Below are 19,335 nucleotides of genomic sequence, written 5' to 3'. Positions count from 1 at the left end.
TCGTGACTTCCATTTTCTGATTTCTCCCTAGATAGTACTGTTCCGTGCCAATTAGCACCATTCCGTGCTAAATCTCCCTTGGAGTATCAAAGCTAGGTAACTAGGTTTAAGCTTTTTGATTGCCTTTTCGGTTATATTGAATAGTTAAGTTAATTGTAGTGTTGCATTCATTGCTTGCATCCTGTTTTTCATTACTGCAAGTGGATTGCTGTTAGGATTTTATTCAGTGTATTTTGATTTCAACCAGCATTAGATTTGCATCCATTTAAAGTATTGCATTCTTTATTTTCATTGCATTCCAAAAATACCAAAACCCCCATTTTATATTCAACAAAACCCAAAAACACGACACCTAAGCTAAGTTAAGCAATTATCTACTAGTCCTTGGAAAAATACGACTCGAGACCCCTTTACTGCATTTAGTTGAATTCACTGTGGGTTTTCAATAAATTTACAAATTCTAATTTGAAGCCCTATCGTGACACCTAGTTTAGGGTTATCAGTGGCTCTCCAAGATCTCTCCCCCTTTTTAGGGCTCTTAAGGGGGTCTATTTATGGGCCCCCAAGAAATGCCCTGAAATTCGGCCAGGCACGCCCCCGTCACACGGCCGTGTCTGGGAGACACGGCCGGGTGTGGTCGCCCAGCTGTGTTGGAGACACGGTCGTGCCTATGAGGCATGGCCAGGAAGAGTTGAAGCTCTGTCTTAAGGCATTGTGCCTGTGAGGCACGGCCATAGGAATTCTGTACTCGGCTGGGAGACACGCCCATGCCTGTGAGGCACGGGCTGAGGCTGGCGCTTCTCTGTTGGAGGACACGGCCGTGTCTGTTGAACACGGCCATGTCTTGGCATGATCTTGATGAAGAGATACGCCCGTGTCTATGGGACACGACCAAATACAGGGGCTTCTCTGGTGGGAGACACGGCCGTGTCTGTGAGACACGACCATGTCTTTTGCTGCTGCAGGAGGAAGGCACGGGCGTGCCTTTGAGGCACGACCAAGGCATGTTGGATCTCTGGTTGGGAGCACGCCCGTGCTATGTAGACACGGTCCATGGAGGTGATAGACACGGCCGTGCCTATGAGGCACGGCCCTGTCTTGCCAAGTCTTCAATGAGTGCTTCGTTTAACCTGTTTTGCTCCGTTTTCCGTCCTGAAACACACAAACACACAAGCAGTCCTCCGAACTAGGAAATAAAGAATACGATGTCAAATGCACAGATAAGTGTGTAACATACATAAGATACCGCATGAAAAGCATAAAGATGTGTGAATAAAGTGTAAGAAATGGTTATATATCCTACGCACATCAGTAGACAAAGAGCCATGTGCCACCTCATGAAGAAGACCAAGAGCCATGTCTCTTGGTATTACATGGAGGTATATAACCCTCCTTTAGTGGCCGGCCACTTGGGTTTTTATCTAAAGTAGATCTAGGTTAGAAAATAAGTATGTGAAATTTTATTCTTTTAAATTTCGCACGGATCCGGTGGCTTAGCATTTCGGGATTTCCGCAACGCAAAACCGATTTTTGCGGCCCGAAAGTTCTAACATAAGTAACCCTTTCCGATGTTAAATTTTTTCAAATTCTTATCGAGCATATATTGTTCAACCCAAAAGCTCCTAGATCCAATGTTTAGTGGTAGGTATTGTTTGCATTATTTCTTTATTTGGTAGGCTTACAAAATTGTAACACACAATATTGTCATTAAGATTAAACCTAATAAAATAATATAATTTATGTTTTAATTGTGGGTTGAATTAAAGGATATAGATTTTGTGGGTAGAAGTCTGCTTGATTTCTATTAACTTAAATGGATTTGAGGTTATCTCCCAGTCACCTGACTCCCTCTCGATCATCTAAAATCATCAAATTTTGCTTCCGTACACTTGATGCACATAATCAATATGATATAGATTTTTTACTTTACTCGTGTGTACCTTGGCTAAATGTTTATGTCCCAATTGACCCATCTAGTATGATTTATCAAGCCAAAGCTCCCAACTGCCTCCACTTGGACTTGTCTGTCAAGCCACAACTCCCAGTTGCTAGGAGCCTCCATTTGGACTTGTCTGCTAAGCCATTGCTCCTAGCTGCCTCCACTTAGATTTGCTCTATCTAGTTTCTAACTAGGATTTTCCTGTTTGATTCCCAACCAAGACTTCCAAATGCTTGGTTCTTAATCAAAACTTTGCACTTACCTAACTTCACTAGGACTTAGCCAATTTATCTAATTCTTAATTAGGACTTACATCTATTAAGTAACCTGCTTTACTTTATATAAAATCATCAATTCACAACAACCTAACTTTACACTTAGTCATACATCAAAATACTGAGTTCATTGTGGTGTTCCGAGCACTAACACATGAAGTCAGGTGTGTAGGTTTAGCAGTCGAGTACGACACTCGACTATTATGCACGGGGTCAAGCATAGTACATTTTCTAATCAACTAGCGCACTCAACTATTCCACTCGACTCAAGCATAAAAGGTTTAGTAGTCAACTATGATACTAGACTATTGTACAAGAGTCAAACATAGTATGTTGAGCAATCTACTGTTGTGTAAGAATCAGTTGATTGTTTATATATCACTCGACTGTCGCCCTCGACTATTGTGCAAGAGTCGGGCACAATATATTGAGCAATCAACTATTATGAAAGGATCAATCAATTGATGCTAAGGATCAGCCGACTACTGCTATGTGGTTTGTGTTTTCTAGGATTTTCATATATCTATTAACACAAATGTTACTGAATTGAATTAATATAATTGCCAAAGTAAGACATATTAAGTAGATTTAGTATATTTTATGCAAATAGTGTAGGATCGAAGAGAGCACTAAATGGGGGGTGGGGGTGAATAGCGCTATCTTGTAGCATTTTTTGGTTTCGTAAAATTGACGAATGCGTTCGTTTGTTCATGAATTAACTTAAACAGAGATCAAGTTGCAGCGGAAATAACAATTACGAAAATCACGAACATAAGAAGACAAGTTTTTTTACTTGGTTCACAACCATAAGCTACTACTCCAAGGCCCACGATCTTTGATCATTTATGTTTGAGCAATCCACTAATTAACTCCTTCCTTATGGAGAGGAGTTGTAACGATTTACAAAATTAGAAATACGATAACAACTTTGTCGTACTTAAATTAAATGCATATAAGTAAATCGTTACCAAATCATCGGAGATTGAGATAAAGATTTGCAGTGCAGAACTTTGGCGTTACGACGGCTTCCAAGGTGATTGTTCGCGTGCAGATTGTCGTCGGCTTGTTATGGAATCAAGTACCTTGCTAGGCTACGGCGAAAGGAAGCCGGAGGAGGGAAGGGAAGGAAAGGCCTTCTCTCGTCTTATCTTAAGGACGATCGAGAGGATCCAACAACAGTGATCATGCGAACATGATGCAAGAGACGGCGTCACGAGTCCTCTTCACACAGCTAGGGCGGTCGGTGACGACGACGGTGATACTCCGATGGATGACGAGCAATGAAGAGCAGCGTCGCACCGTGGGGAAGAAGGAGCAACAGGAGCGTTCGCAGGACTCAACTCGGGCAAATCGTGATTCCCTTTTATAACAAGGAGCTACAGTAACCCTAACCCCATGCGGCTACCGAAAAACCAAAATAAAATCCAAAAACCTAATTCATGTTAAACCGGATCGGTTTGGTTCAGATCTCTACTGTAGCAAACCAGATTTGATCTTGATTCGCTTGGTTCACTAACCAAACGACCTCTAATTTGACCCAAATCAGTTTTGTTCAATTTGTCTTCCCAAGATGAAGCTTCTCATTGCATTTGTTTTGCCAAAATCTCTTCCATCATAAATCAAACTAAGTTGGTTCAAAATTAAATCCTTTGGTTCACTAACCAAACGACCTCTAATTTGAACAAAATCAGTTTCATTCATTTCGTCTTCGCAAGATGAGTTCCATACTTCACCACTAACAACAAAAGAATTTTCCTGTATCTTACAAAGAAGAATGAAATGAGACATCGGAGAAATTATAGGATAAGGAACATTAAAATGTAGTTTTGCCGATGAAGGTCAACTATATAGGTGGAGTGTGAAAGATGACATATGGATCTAGTTGATAGCTCAAGTGCATTCGAGGGATGAGAAACTTGATAAGAGATAGACTCATTGAAAAGGTGCTTAATGGGAGAGATTATACTTGTGAGAGGATAGTTCTTAACTTATATGAAGATTTGACCATTAGGATGGTCATAGTTGACAATCTAGTTGATTGAAGAGTGTCTTTCATCATTTTATGATTGAGTAGACCAAGGAGTCAACTCAAGTGTATCAATTAGTGAATAGAATGTTTTTGTTTAGGACTGAGTGTGTGGTTAGTCCACCGTTGAAATGATCCAGTTGATTATTGGTAGTTAATGATTCAATCGATTGAAGAGTATCTTTAGTCGATTTGTGGTTGAGTCAATTAAGGAGTCAATGTAAGTGCATCAATTAGTGAGCATAATATTTTTTGTACAGAGCTAAATATGGATTGGTCAATTGTTGAGATAATCTAATCAACTGATGGTAACTAGTTGACTAGATAGTCGATTCAGACTAATCAATTAGTGAATAAAATATTTCTTTTGACTAAGTTTACTAAAGAATCTATTGATTAAAGATTGTTCGAATAATGACCAAATTCAATTGATAGAAGTTGTGTTAGAAAATCTAGAGAGAGTTGTTGATATGAAAAAGTTGTGTGATTATGGTTGAATGACTTAATAGGTTTAGTGCATTAGCTAATTAATGATGAAATCTAGTTGACTAATTAGTTTCTACATAGAAGAATGGTCAAGTCCATCTAAAGGCGACGAAGGCTTATAAAGGGGAGAAATGATAGCATTTTGGAGATAATGTTCACTATTGCATTCTTGTAACCTCTACGGTTCAATTGTAACTTCTCTCCCTCATTCTAAGCTTGAATTGCAACACCTTGTGAAGCTTGTATGAGGTTTCCATCTTCGAAAGAAATAAAAAAAAGGAGAAAAGCTAATGGGTTTAAGGGAGTAATTCATCGAAGGATTATAGACATTGGAGTAAGACTACTCAATACACACAAAGTGTACTAGTGTAATTCTACAGTCAAGACAGACAGTATCCGAATTACACTACAACCGTTCTCGATGGGTTGTCCAACACCATCTTGGTTGTGAGCCTTATTTTATAATTCACAAGGAACCGATAATCATGGTCTTCTGTGTCTCACAGACACCAAGTTATCTACAATGTAAACTAAAAGGACTTTATTGCAAAATGCACTATTTGCAATCATTTGACCAAATCATGATTTCTTATTTCTTAAATGTTTACATATAAAAGACCTAGTCTTTTCAGTATACTTCCTAACAATTATATTTTCTGGACAAGGAAGAATTGGTAGTTTGAACAGATTGCCAGGCTATTATTAGCTTCTTTCAGAAGTCTCCTAATAATAAGCCATCAAGAGTTCGCTGGTTGGCTTTTACTGATTTTATTACTGGCATGGGAATTCCTATTCACTTCGAGCATATTGATAGCAAAGACAATCAGGTAGCTGATGCATTATCCCGTTTAATAACTTGTCTTGTTCCTACAGGATGGTTGGATGCAGTAATCGACGACCTGGACATGATAGTTCCAGCCCTACAAGAGTTGCAGGAAAAACCCAGCCCAGAGGCTCGTGGGCAGATGATCCAGAGTTTACAAGTATTGACAGGCTGGATAACCGATATCTTCACCTCTTGCATTATCAGCGTATGCGGGACCAGCAAGGAGTATCTCTCAATGAATACCTCGCAGAATACAAAGACATACAGCAACAGCTGTATGAGTTGGAGCAGCAAGCAGCGGAGCACGTCATCAAAGCCATGGAACAATACCGGACGCTGCACTTCCTTAAGCTGCAAGAATTCAGAAGCCGACGAAGTACTACAGGAAACAACTTTTATGATAATTGGTACCCAGTTGTCAAGCAGATCAATGATCAACTCGAATCTGCTGCAAACCTTACCCGTGAAGCAACAATCAGAACCGCTACTTTTAAGCTTCAGTAGTGAGTGCGGAAGTGATGGGCCCGCTTTAATAATGTAAGTACTAGATTCCTCCTTTATGCTGCTAAGTGGAGGAAGATAATATAAAATAAAATTCCTGAATGGATTGAGCCTCGGGGAGCCGTTCATCCAGGAATTTTAGTGTGCATTATTGGTGTGCTAGTGGAGAGGCATCTGTAAAAGAGGGATTGATGGGAATGTCGATGGGGCCCAATGAGCACCCGATTCTTATCTTTCCTCCTTACTAGCTCTCTCTATATAAGTGTGTGTATTATATCGTTGCAAGGCACGCAGTACATCTTACTACAAGCCTTACTTCGAGTACGAGTCTTGTGAGTCCTGTAAACAAGCTTGAAAGTTTGTAAGTTTCCTACTTTTGCAATTTGAATCTTGCTAAGTTTGAAGAGTTTTGCATTATTTCTGTTGCTTAAGTATCTCGTCGATTGTAGATCGTTCAAGTTTCTCAAAGCTTAAATAGAAACTTTTTGTTAACTAAACCCTTCATCAAGTAGATTGTGTTAGTACAATCAACCTTTCTTAGTGATTGGGCTAGTATTAGATTTTGATGTTTGAAAAAAGAGTATAAGTTAGTATTTATTATTGTTGATATGCATATTGAATATTGTAGGACATAGAGAAATACACATAGAGATGACTTAGCATGGCCAAAGTTGGTTGATGACTCGATGGCTTAAGGTCTTTGGAGACCAAAGAAAGATATCATGAAACATCCAAGAGATCACGGGATCAGGAACATTAGAGTTTATCTAATCCAAGAAGTGGACTAAGTCAATAGGTATGAAGGATGGCACATAGAGGACTTGAGGGCTAGGGTGCATCCAAGGGATATATGGTTTGACGAGAGATAGCTTTAAGGCACATGTGTACTCTTGGTGAGTTTAGTGTTGAGAGCAAATGCACCTAGGTGAGGGTAGATCTTAACATAAGGGGACTCAATCTACCTTTGATTAGCCTAGTGTTTTTGTCAATCAACTAAAGGTGGACTCCAGTTGATTAATGCCTTGAGTCCACTCCAATTGATTGATGCCTAAATCATGAACTCAAGGTTTCAACTGTCAGATAGAAGTGCTTCTCACCAATAGTCTACTTTCTCTTGACACCTATCAAGTCATCTATTTATCAAGTCTATGCACCATACTTGACATAAATATTAGTAAATACAACATATACCTAACTTAGACCCTTTGTGAACTCATTAAAACAATCTGAGCATACTCGACCACTTGGGGCATGGTTTCACTAATATTGGACATTGTATATCCATTTGTACATGCTCATATAGCAACACATAGTAGGGTGGTTGCTTCTCTATCTTTGAAATCACACATCAAATTTTTTACTAGGTGCATAAGATAATAGTCATGGTGTGCATTAGAAAAAAATCTCTTTCGTGGTAGTTGTTCCGGCCTAACACTGCTGATGGTCAAGCCACCAATCAACAAACGATCTAACGTATGCAACCTTTGGAAGACCCTACTAATGAAGATGAAGAGAACCTGAAATACACTTCAACGGGAGGTTAGGCTGGTGTTAGGGAGTCCTAGCAAGCCACTCCGATGCTCAAGTTATGATTTTATGGAAGAGGAGAGGAATCTCCAAGAAAAGGAGAAGAAAAAGATGAAGGAGAGAGAAGAGAAGCTAAGAGGAGACCTAGGATAAACCTTTTTTAGAGTTTATATAGCCATCGAGGTGCTTTGCTACATCGACTAGAGCTGCATCATTAAGGGAGCATACGAGGAGACCTGGTCTGACATCCATTGATTGCTTTTGTTCCTTTTTAGTGTTATCTGCAAAAAAGAGGATATCTAAGGGGACCAGACCTGACAACCATTGATTGCTTTCTTTTCCTTTTGGTCTTATATGCAGAAAGAAGGGCATCCAAGGGGACCAGACTTTACAACCTCATAACCACCCTTTTATTCTTGTATTGTCATGTGTCTCAAGAACATTCGCAACCTTTATTCATGGGCCCACAAAAGACAGGGAGTCGAGGACTTATAGATGGGATATGGAATGATTCTGAGGACATGGGAAGTTAGGACTTAAAGCTGAGATGGTGTTTGAGGCCGAGATAGAGTCTGAGGTCGAAGTGGCATTTGAGGTTGAGATGGGGTTTGAGACTGAGATGACTTTTGAGTTTGACATGACTTTTGAGGCTGAGATGGCATAAGTCGAGATCGTGTCTAAGACCGAGATAACATCTGCAGCAGAGATGGAGTCTAAGACTGCGACGACATCTGAGATTGAGATAACTTTTGAGTCAGAGATGACTTTTGAGGCCGAGATGGTATAGGTCGAGATATTATATTGGGATTAAGAGCATGTACATCGATAGTAACAGAGGTTTAGTTCGATTATATAGTCAGTATAAATCGAACAATCCTCAGGTGGTCCTACTCAATACACACTAAGTGTACTAGTGTAATTCTATAGTCAAGACAGACTAAGACCAAATTACACTACAACCAGTCCAATGGTTTGTCCAATCCATCTTGGTTGTGAACACTGTTTATAATCTATAAGGAACTGATAACATGGTCTTCTGTGTGTGACTCCGCACACCATGTTTATCTACAATATAGATTAAGTGGACACTTGCATAAAAACTAAATGCAAACATTGACCAAAAGTAATTCTCATTTCAGAATGTTTTATTTACATTGATAGATAGGATTCTTGTATACATCCCAACAATTACTTTGTTCTTTGTTCATCAATATGCTTAAACTTATAATCTTTATTGTTGGTACTTGAACAAAGGAGAAGTAAGGGTTAAGGGGGAGAAAGTAACGACGCTTGTCATGATAATTACTCTTTCTTGAAAATTTATTTACTTATTCATATTTACTCTGATATTTATTACCGCTTTTTGCTGTATGTCAAAAAGGGGGAGAATGAAATGGTAAGTTAGGCCTTCATGATTATTCATGATTATTCATTCATACTTAGCATTTATGTTACTCATTAATGCTTGATTAACTCTGATTATAGCATGATTATTGAAGGCACTTATTGTGATATTATATATGTTGTATTAAAGACCTAACTTAAATGATTTTTGCCAAACATCAAAAAGGGAGAGATTGTTGGGGCAATTTTGCCCCAAGTAATTTGGATTTTAATGTTTGGCTGAATCAGTTTAAGTTAGGCAATGTTTGTGATCTAACATGTATGACTTGAGTTCACAGGAAAGTCCAGGAATGAAGTCTTGGCATTTGGTGAAGTCCCGGAGGCGCGGCCTCTTGGCAAAGGACGAAGTCCCGGAGGCGAGGCCTCTTGGCAAGAGAAGACTTAGCACGACAAAGTCGAGGGAAACGTCTCAAGCTAGTGCACGAGGCTTGTGGAAGGCGTTTGAAGACTTGTGTCAAGGCTAAGGGATGAAGAAGAAGCTAAAAAGGGAGTTTTCAGCTTGGTCAGTCGACTGGCCCTACCAACAGTCGACTGGGGTTGATCCGAAGAACACACAGCCAAGTTCAGAAGTATCAGTCGACTGAAGTTTGAATTCTAGTCGACTGGGGTCAAACAGAAAGATCAGTCGAGAGGTACAGTCGACTGGTACCAGTCGACTGATGTTGGAGCAGTCGACTGATAGACTACCGTTGGGTGACAACTAGCACATTAAATGCGTATTAAATAGCCGTTGAAGCCCATCAGTCGACTGGCCCTAGGAGCAGTCGACTGGTGCACGAAATTTTATAAAAAGAGTGGTCAACGTCGCAGAAAATAACACTTGATTCTTTCATCTTCCTGACAGCCCTCTGACATTGTAGAAACTCTTTCTCTTCCTCCTAAAACTTCACTATAAATCTTGTACGAGGAAGGAACTCTGTTGTAAAGGTTTCTCCACCTTCGAAGCGTGCTTCGAGAAGGAGATTGTTTCATAGTGGAATCGTCGGCTGCGTGTGTAGATCCTTGGATTAGTCACCTCGTTGAGGTGAATACCAAGTAAATAACCGGGTTAGCGTTTGATCTTTGTGTTTTATTATTATTATGTTGCTTCCGCTAACAATCTCGCAGAGAAAGATCGAAAAACGTTATTCACCCCCTCTAGCGAACGCCTCGATCCCAACAGGGTATACGTCTCCTTTTTCAAGGAGCGGTGAATCCTCTGTGGGCTATTCAAACACCTTCGGACACTTCGTCTTATACCCAATCATCTCGGGTCCACACTTCCTAAGAGATGCTTGCTTAAGATGTCAAAGTATAAGCCTCCATGACTAAGGTGACTTGAATACTGCAAGTCAAAGGAAACTCGCACTTAAGCTGCACTGAGATCTTCATTGACATACGATATCGAACCATATGAAGTCTCAAAGCAGGTCACTCTAATGAACTGGTTACCTTTAACCAGCATCCACATTTAACTCTCAACATCTAATGTTGACAGTAGTGAGATCAGCTGCTTGGCTAACCAAGGAGTTCAAAACGTGCTAGTCTCGATAGAATCGATGACGTCCACGCTCATCAATTCCTCGACTAGGGATAATTCCAATACGTTCATAATTACACGTGTAGAGATGATCACTAGTTATGATCCAATCACAAATTCTCTCACGCTATGAATCGTATTGCGGACATTCAGTATTTGAGTTTAAGATCCAATCAAACACATATGGAATGTGCACTCAAATAGTGAATTGCTATTTATCCAATAAATAGTATAACCATAAGGCGATTGCCTTAGGACATCTCTCAAATCTAACAGAACGTTCATTCAGAGGCGGAGAAACTCGTTTTACAGTCCAATAAATAATACAATACATAATGTAAAAGACTGAAAGAAAATAAACAAACAATTTCATCGATCTGGAAGTCCTGAGCGCACTCCTCCTGAATCTTCCTCGGTTGCAAGAGCTTGACCTCGTTCGCATTCCGAATCACCACTAGAAAGAGAGGAAGGCTTGCAGTTGATGTCACTGGTTGTGCACGTCCACCCTCCTTTTATAGCACCTTTCGATCGACTGGAATATCATTCAGGTCGACCCCATGTAGACTGCCGATCTACTATCTCCACAGCTGACTCGGCCTTCAGGTCGACTGGAACCACCATTCAGGTTGACTCCAATCTGACGTGGAGGATCTGGATAGACTTCGGCTTCCGCAGCGTTTATCCACTTCCGGTCGTTTGGAATCAACAGTTCGATCACTTGAAACAAATTGACTTAAATTTGACCTTAGTTGACTACGAGCTTGGTTCAGCTATTTTTGTTTGCTTCACTTCTGCTTTCTCCATCTTACTTCCAACTCCTGGTTCTTGCAAGACAAGCATACAAACAAACAAACAACTTAAACCTTACCCTGTGGGTCTAACTTCGAATTTTTATCAAAATCTTGGGTTAGCTGTTCCCACACTAAGAACGCGCCCTTACCCACTCCACTCGAGAGAAGTTTTGCCAACAAGTCTTCTAGACTTGTTGGACTTCCCGTTTAGTCATGATCCTCGGCCCCTAAGAATTTGCTGCTGTGATTCGGTCCTCCAGACCGCCCAGACTTCAGTAACCCTCTAGTCCTCTTGACCATACTCGATTGGACTTTGACCATGCTTCTCGGTCCTCCGACATTGCATTGACTTGCACCTGATGCACTTGACCTTGCAAAGACTTCTGCCCGATCCTCCAAATCAGGACTTGCCTTTGCCTAGCCTATAATTTAGGACTTTCCCTTGCCTACCCTACAACCAAGATTTTCCCTTATCTAATCTTTCAAATCAAGACTTCCATTGTCTAGTCTAACCGACTAGGACTTCTTGCTAGTCATATGATTAAACTGACCTGACTAGACTTCTAACTCACATCCAAACATTAGATTCTGTTTGGATCAATCCTTGATCAAACTGACCAGACCTAGGTGTATTATCAAACATCAAAACTCTAAGCAAGACCTAGTGCTTCTTGCACTAACAACATCAAGTCTGACCAGTTGAAGAACAAGACTAGCCCATCAAAAAATAATTCAAGTACCATCACATGTTCCATTCCAAGTCAAGAAACATGATGCTCAAAAGATATATGCCTGAACACTAAGCTCAAATACTCAAGAATGAAATATCTTAGCACTAACCCCTTGTGCTTAGGAAACATGATGCACCTCAATACCTAAACACTGAATTTTGAAACCAAGGGTTTAGAAAGCTAACATCCAAGCATTGACCACTTGTACTTAGAAATGTTGCCCCAAAGTCGAGCCCGATGCTTGTATGTCAAACCTGGTGTTCGGAGGTCAACCTGGAGTTCGGATGTTGGGTCTATGATGAGCGTAGATCATATAACATTTTTAGTCTTGTTTTAACGCTCATCTACTTGTGATTCATTGCATATGCTACACTTTGTCATACCTTATTCTTTTATAATTGTATATTTCTACTCTTTTGCTCGGAGATCTGCTCTTCATATTTTTTGAATAACAGGATGCGATTTAGAGCCAAAACGATGCATTATTGATGGTGGAGCAAGGAATGGAGATTGAAGCACATTTTGATGAGTTTGGGAGCCATTTGAAGTGTTTTAGAGGCTCCCGGGGCCGTGTTTGACCTCCCCAGGCCGTGCCTCACAAGGCATGGCCGTGCCTCAACTTGCCACGGCTGTGCGTGCCTCACAAGGCACGGCCGTGTCTCATCATTCCAGGGTTGAAAACACGGTCGTGTCTCAGCTGGACTGCTCTGCAGACCAAAAGTAAAACGGCCATAACTCTTAGCTCCGATGAAACCACGGGACGTACCATATACCAAATTGAAGAGGACTTCAAGATCTACAACTTTGCTTCAGAGTGTTTTGACTGGTTCCAACTCTATGATGCGCTAAATGGCACGAACGTGCCCACCTTCTAGATGCAGTCCAGGCAGGGGGTGCCAGAGGCAAGGCAGGGGTGTGCCTTTGAGGCAGGGGCGTGCCTATGAGCGAGGCAGGGGCGTGCCTCCATCCAGAAAGACAACTGCACATGGTCGTGCCTCACAGACACGGCCGTGCCAAATTCCAAGCTTCAACAGAACATGGTCGTGCCTCCTAGACACGGTCGTGTCTCCTTTCCAGTGCCACGCCTAGACATGGTCGTGCCTCACAGACACGGCCGTGCCTACAAACAGAGAAGCGCCTAGACATGGTCGTGCCTCCTAGGCACGGCGTGTGACGGGGGTGTGTTGGGGGCGTACTTGGGCTCTATAAATACATCTTTTTGCACCCTTTGAAGGCATCTTGGGTCATTCTCCAAAACCCTTGGTCTTGGCTTGGCGGCGGTGCCTCCCCCTCTCTAGGGGAGGCCCTAAACACTCCATCCTTCGCCGATCCACCTCACCATTCATCTCCATCAGTCCATCCTACATCGGAACAAGAAGATCCTCAAGAGGGTGACCACGCTTCAAAGATAAGTCTTCCCTTTTCTTGTGGATGACTATTTTCATGTATTCCTCTTGTGAACTTCTTGTAATGGAGTAGATCGCTGAGTTTAGGATGTAGGATGAACATCTATGTAATGATGGTGATGTATGAACTAGTTTATGTCATTTTCCCTATTCAATGAGATGTTTACATTTGTTTCATGTATCATGTGCCTTGAATGTGTTTGATAAAATGTTTGTGTGAGCGCATATGCATGATTATGAGGGGTAGATTACTTTGTAGGGAGATCCTAGGATCGTATACCCGGGACGCCTCGTGACAGGAGGAGAGTCTTAACCAGACCTTCCGAGGTGATCCCTACATAGTGGTAAACTCCCATAAGGGATAACTAACGGTTACTCATTGTTGGGGAGAGATCTTTAAAAGGGTACCCTGTGACAGAGGGTAGGATTCTAGTAGTATACTGGGACGCCTCGTGACAGGAGGAGAGTCTTAAACCGGGCTATCTAGAATCATCTCAAACCGACATTAGTAACATTAGAACACCATCGATTTATGCCAACAAAGCCTGACGAGGTCGAGTTGGTATTTTGGTTAGAATCCCTACAAGGTGGTGAACATTGAGAGTAAGGGAACAAACATGAATTAGGGATATCGCCTAGCATTGATGTGAAACCGAAGTCCTAAACTTATCCATCTCACCCATAAGTCCCAAGCCAACCTCTCTCTTTCTTCACCACACACAACCAACAATCCTCAACCCAACCGTTTCCTTTGAAGTCTAAACAACTATCTTAGTGATATCACTATAGCTAATACACAGTCCCTGTGGTTCGATATCTTTTTATTACTTGACGACAACCGTATACTTGCGGAAGCCTATCAGTCTAATGTTTGAAGGTCGAGCCTAGTGCTCGAGCAACAAATCTAATACTTTGGAATCCCGCTTGGCCTATCGATGTCAAACTTGTGCTCAAGCATCAAGCATGACCGGTTAAGGAACAAAACCGATCCATAAAAAAATAATCCAAGTACCATCACATGTCTCCTTTCCGGTCAAAACTAAAGAGCATAATTGAATGAAATTTGATTAAGCATGTTAAATAACACCTCCTTCTGCTAAGCCATCTTCCGTCTCCCCTCACACCAACCTTCCCACTCCGCATCAATAATTTTAATCAAAACTATAATTAACAACTAAAACTACTCTAAGATAATATAATTTTAATTAAAATTGCTATAAAATAAATAGAAAATAATATTTCAAATATAAAATTACAAATAGATAAATATTCTTTAAACAATACAAGTAATTGAGGTGCCTTCTTGATTTTCTACCTCTACTTTTAACCCAATTTATTTTCTCCACTCAAAGTCTTACCTCCTGGAATGTTGTCGACTCCATTGTCCTTTTCACGCCCGTTTGTAGTCAGATTAATATAAAATTTCCTTGATTAATCCTCACCGATGAATCTCACGAATATTTTAGCAAAGCAAGAGTGTGAATTTGACACCCGAGAAGTAGAACCATCACCGCATCCCAATAATAATATAACAATAGCATATATGCATCGATCATATATATCCGGCCAGCTAAAACGAAACAAACAAAAATAATGGACAGTGTCACTGAAGCTCGGCAAGAACAGATCGAAAGGTTACATTCAAAGCAACTATGAGCAACAAAGTATAAACAAGACAAGAGAAGCAATATAAGAGGTTCTTTTACCCAAAGCAGAAGCCAGAGGAGGCGGCTTTCTACCAAGGCTTTAGGTCTCCTTTTGGACCAGCAGTCCAGTTCAGAATTTTCTGACCAGATTTAAGATAAACAGATTCATCATGCGGCAATTTCCGAGCCAGTCCATTCAGTATCTGATGGAAGGCATCGCCAGGTTGTGCCGGTTGAGGGAATAACATCGCCTGCTTCATCGAAGGGTTAGCAAGGAGACGTTGTTTTCTCAGAATTACCTCTATGGGTATTGAGGTTAGAATGGTGTCCAGTTTTGGTACATCCTCCTCGGCTACAGACACACCAATTTCCTCCCATGGTATCGCATCTGCAAATGGAAGCACTATATCATCTGCTATGACTACTGGTATGCACCCAAACACTACTGCTTCCACCAATCTAGGACTCCATGGTGCCCAACCCAAGGGGCACAAGCAGAACACTGCTCGCTGCATATCTTCATAATAAGTGGTAGGATGCTCAGTAGAGATGTCGAAAAGTGGGTTGTTCTTGAAGTTCTCCCAAACTGATGCCCGGGCACCTCTACTCAACATAAAGTGGTACGACATGCCATTGAACATCAGTAATCTTTATGTTTTAACATAAAGAAGTGAGTTAACTTAGTTGTAGTTAAAAGCTCACCTTGCATAGTATCCACCCTCTGGATCATTCCCTACATCATAAAATAAACCTCGAAAATAAACAAAGATGGAACGAGGAGTGTTTGGAGGAATTAGATGAGCCTGCATTTTCTGTGGAGGGGCATATGGAGGAATAACAATTGAGCCATCCTTCAAGCAAACATGATTTCGTTGCCCAAAGGTCTGAACCAGTGTGGCACGCTTGAGTAAGTGCAGGATTCCTCGTTCAATGGCTTTTTCTTCCTACAGTATCAGAATTAGTGATTTCAACGAAGTAGCAAAAGAAATTATGTGAAATAGCAGAAAAATAGTTTACCAAATGAGAAGGTTTAGTAGGGAAATTATAGAAATCTCACCTGATAGTGAAAACATGCTCCAAAATCGTGTGGTGTAATAAAGAAATGGTCAGCCCCTTCAGTTCGGTTCCAGTAAGGCCAAGTAGTGGATATCAACTCTATTGCGCTTCTCATCATCCGTGGTGATTTGAAGGGCAACGGGAGTCCATTAGGAGTTAAGTCACAAGTGGTATAAACAGGCGTATAGAACCAATCAGCTTCTTCAGGATTGTAAGTTCGGACTGGGCTTGAGAGCAGAAACCGATGCATGTATATTTCAGCAGCAAACATGTGATTGAGACATCTGGGATCCTTTTGGAGAATCTTTTTGTTGTACTTGCTCGGTAGCTCATACACAAACACCTTCAACCTGCCAACAGGATCATCCTCTAGAACATCGCCCGCACTCCCTGCAGTAAAGTCTCATTAATCAAAGACCACCATAGATCCTCCTAAAAACTTCAGCAATCTGAGAGATATATATGTTTGGCCATGAGTATGGTTCAACCAAAACAAAAAGAGAAAGAATGAGCATCATTAAACATGTAAACCATACATGCACGCTTTGGCCACGAGTAATTGTAGTTATAATTTGGGGTCTAAAAGGTAGGTCTTACTTGGAAGTGAAGAGCACAGACATATGCTGATATTACAAGTTCAAACAATCCATTGAAAATTTTGCCCTTTAAGAATTAACCAAAATAGAGGATTTTGCCTTGCCAATAATGTCAAATTAATAGAAGAGGGCGCACATGCATCATAAGGCATGCACTTGCAGCTAATTGTTATGGTCTGTTTTACTCTTGTATGAGTATCTAAATAGGTGTAGATCTAAGTGCTCGACGTGGTTAAGTGCCCGCCACAATTATTGATAAAAATTTACACACGAGCGGTATAGGTGTCAAATGTCCACTTGGAGTGGTGGTGCCTAATTATTAGTATCCATAGGTATCAAAAGGTAGATGAAAAGTTTAAGAGATTATGATGGCAAGCACTTTCAGCTGAAGATCATCAAGAGATGATTGCATAAATAACTAGATCAATGAGAAATTAAGAACTTCTTCAATCTCGAACAAGAGTACTTAATTTTGATGCCAAGGTTGTTTCTAAGTGTGAAAATATCAAACAGTATTCAAACATAGAGGTTGCAATTTCCATACCATGCTAACTTGTGACAAAAGATCCATAAATAGGAGTGGATTGATAGTGAAATTGTGATGCAATAACACTCGAACCTGATGGAACCCTCAATAACTAAATATTTCCATAGTGATTTTTCCTTAAACTAATGATTTTATCCATGCTTTTTGTCCAAAAAGAATTCAAACCAATGTTTAAAGTTTCGAGCTGCATGGAAGTTCAGTCTTTGACTTGAACGATACTATTTCAGTATTATGCCAATGCTTTGATGTATGATGTTGGCAATGGATTGGAATTGAAGGAAGAAAACGAAGCATAGGGAGGAGACATTGAAAAATTATTGCATGACCAAAATCATGTTATTTAGGCAAGAAAGATAAATTAGAGGTTTTCTAGAAGTCTCAAGTGAATTGCATATAGATTTTTGAGTTGGACCATCACATTTTGGTGACTCAAATTTACACATTTTGGTGAGAAGACATTTCAATTCAAAAAACATCTAGTCAAAATGTGATTGGCCCATCAAGAGTTTCAATCAAAATCTCCGTTCCACTTCGTGATTTTCTTGTTAAAATGATATTATTTGTCATCAAAGAGTTTTTGTTAAAATCTCCTTGCGGGTCTGTCAGAAACATATGAACAACCATTAGAGCCTTCTAGAAAGCCTTTGATATAATTTTCTTGTCAAAATAACATGATTTAATTTGTGCTTGCAAGGAGATTTTTGAAAAAAAAAATAACTCTTTAATGAGCCATTTTAGATTTTTTAAAAAAAATCTAGAAAAAAAATCTAGGTGCATTCTTTGCCCTTACAAATCCATTGGTATATTTCATTTTTTTTAATAAAAAATTGGAAAATAAAGGATTTATTTAGTTCACAGTAAAGGGTTTTTCTGGTTGTGTGGAGAGAGAAAGAGATTGGGCAAAAATAAAATGTGGTGCTCTCTCTCTCTGTGAAAATCCTAAACTCAAGTCGACCTATTAAGATATCTTTGGAAAAAATAAAGAAACCTCAAAATAGACTTTTAGCAAAGGATTCATAATAACTAGATAAAATGCTATGAACCCACAGATCACCATCAAGCAAGAGTAGAAGAGAGAAAAGAGGAAAATCATCACGATGTCACACATCTCACAGGAAGAGTAGAAGTAAAGAGTGAACAGAAAAAAGTAGAAGTGCAGTCCTTGAATGAAATGCCTCCGCGTTCAGATCTAGTATGTAAAAAAAAAAAGCTATCCCCATCCCCAAAATAAAGAGAATAAATTTTTTTTTTAAAAAAAAACACGAGAGTTGAAATGAAAGCTCACCGGAAATCCTCTCGGTCAGGTGATTGGATTGGTGCTCGACTCCAACAGTCCCCCGGAAGAGGGAGTAAAGGATGAGCAGCGGCAGAATTCTAAAGCCGCCGGACATAGCCCTGCTCAAATCTGCCCGGACAGAGAGGATGCGACGAGAGGAAGAAAGAAGCAAGGTTGGACAGAGAAAGAGGGGAAGATTGCTCTCCTCGGAAAGGAAGGTGTTCGTTCTACTTGGGTCAACTCACCCCCCAACAGAAAGGAACGAGAAGAAGATGGTGCGCTGTTGCTTGGGGAGTGGGTTTGGGCTGTGGTTCGATGTGGAGTCGCTTGTGAGACGGAATTTATGGAAGGATTTATTTCAAAGGCAGTGTTACTTGAATTTGATGGGGAGTCAACGTCGGCAAGCAGAGGCGAGAGGTGTGATGTACCTTTCGCTGGCTCATTCATTTTTTCCAAGCACCTACCAAACTTTCAGCTGCCGTCCTCTCTTCCATTGCCTAACTTATAATAATTAATTGGTTCTCAAGCCCAAGCCACCAGAATTATCATTTTATCACTTAAATGCAATTAATTATAGGAGGGAGATTTAATTGATGGTCAGCAATCGCATTGCTAATTCCCTGCAGTGTTTAGAGTGAGATTTGAAAGCAGAATGGTACATCGAAACAAATCAAATGATATATATATATATATCGGATATAAACAGAATATAATGGCATGTGAGATTAACCTGAATTTAACGTTAAAGTCATTATTTTTTACTTATCGCCGTGAAACTCTTGC

The 19,335-nt window shown here is 40.4% G+C and overlaps 1 protein-coding gene across 1 annotated transcript; it reads right to left on the bottom strand.

Annotated features, from left to right (window-relative positions):
* Window positions 1-14,952: 14,952 nt before the first annotated feature.
* Window positions 14,953-18,872, bottom strand: LOC141829714 (putative glucuronosyltransferase Os01g0926700). Its single transcript, XM_074717242.1, has 4 exons — window positions 18,562-18,872; window positions 16,135-16,523; window positions 15,780-16,021; window positions 14,953-15,680 (listed from the first exon to the last, which is right to left on the bottom strand). The coding sequence occupies exons 1-4, from the start codon at window positions 18,665-18,667 to the stop codon at window positions 15,167-15,169; spliced, it is 1,251 nt and encodes a 416-aa protein (XP_074573343.1). The 5' UTR covers window positions 18,668-18,872; the 3' UTR covers window positions 14,953-15,166.
* Window positions 18,873-19,335: the final 463 nt, after the last annotated feature.

This window comes from Curcuma longa, chromosome 5 (genome assembly GCF_044706935.1).
Source record: "Curcuma longa cultivar G26 ecotype Majalengka, Jawa Barat chromosome 5, ITB_CL_G26_1.1, whole genome shotgun sequence".
NCBI lineage: Eukaryota > Viridiplantae > Streptophyta > Magnoliopsida > Zingiberales > Zingiberaceae > Curcuma > Curcuma longa.
This window is presented reverse-complemented; position numbering and strand designations above follow the sequence as displayed.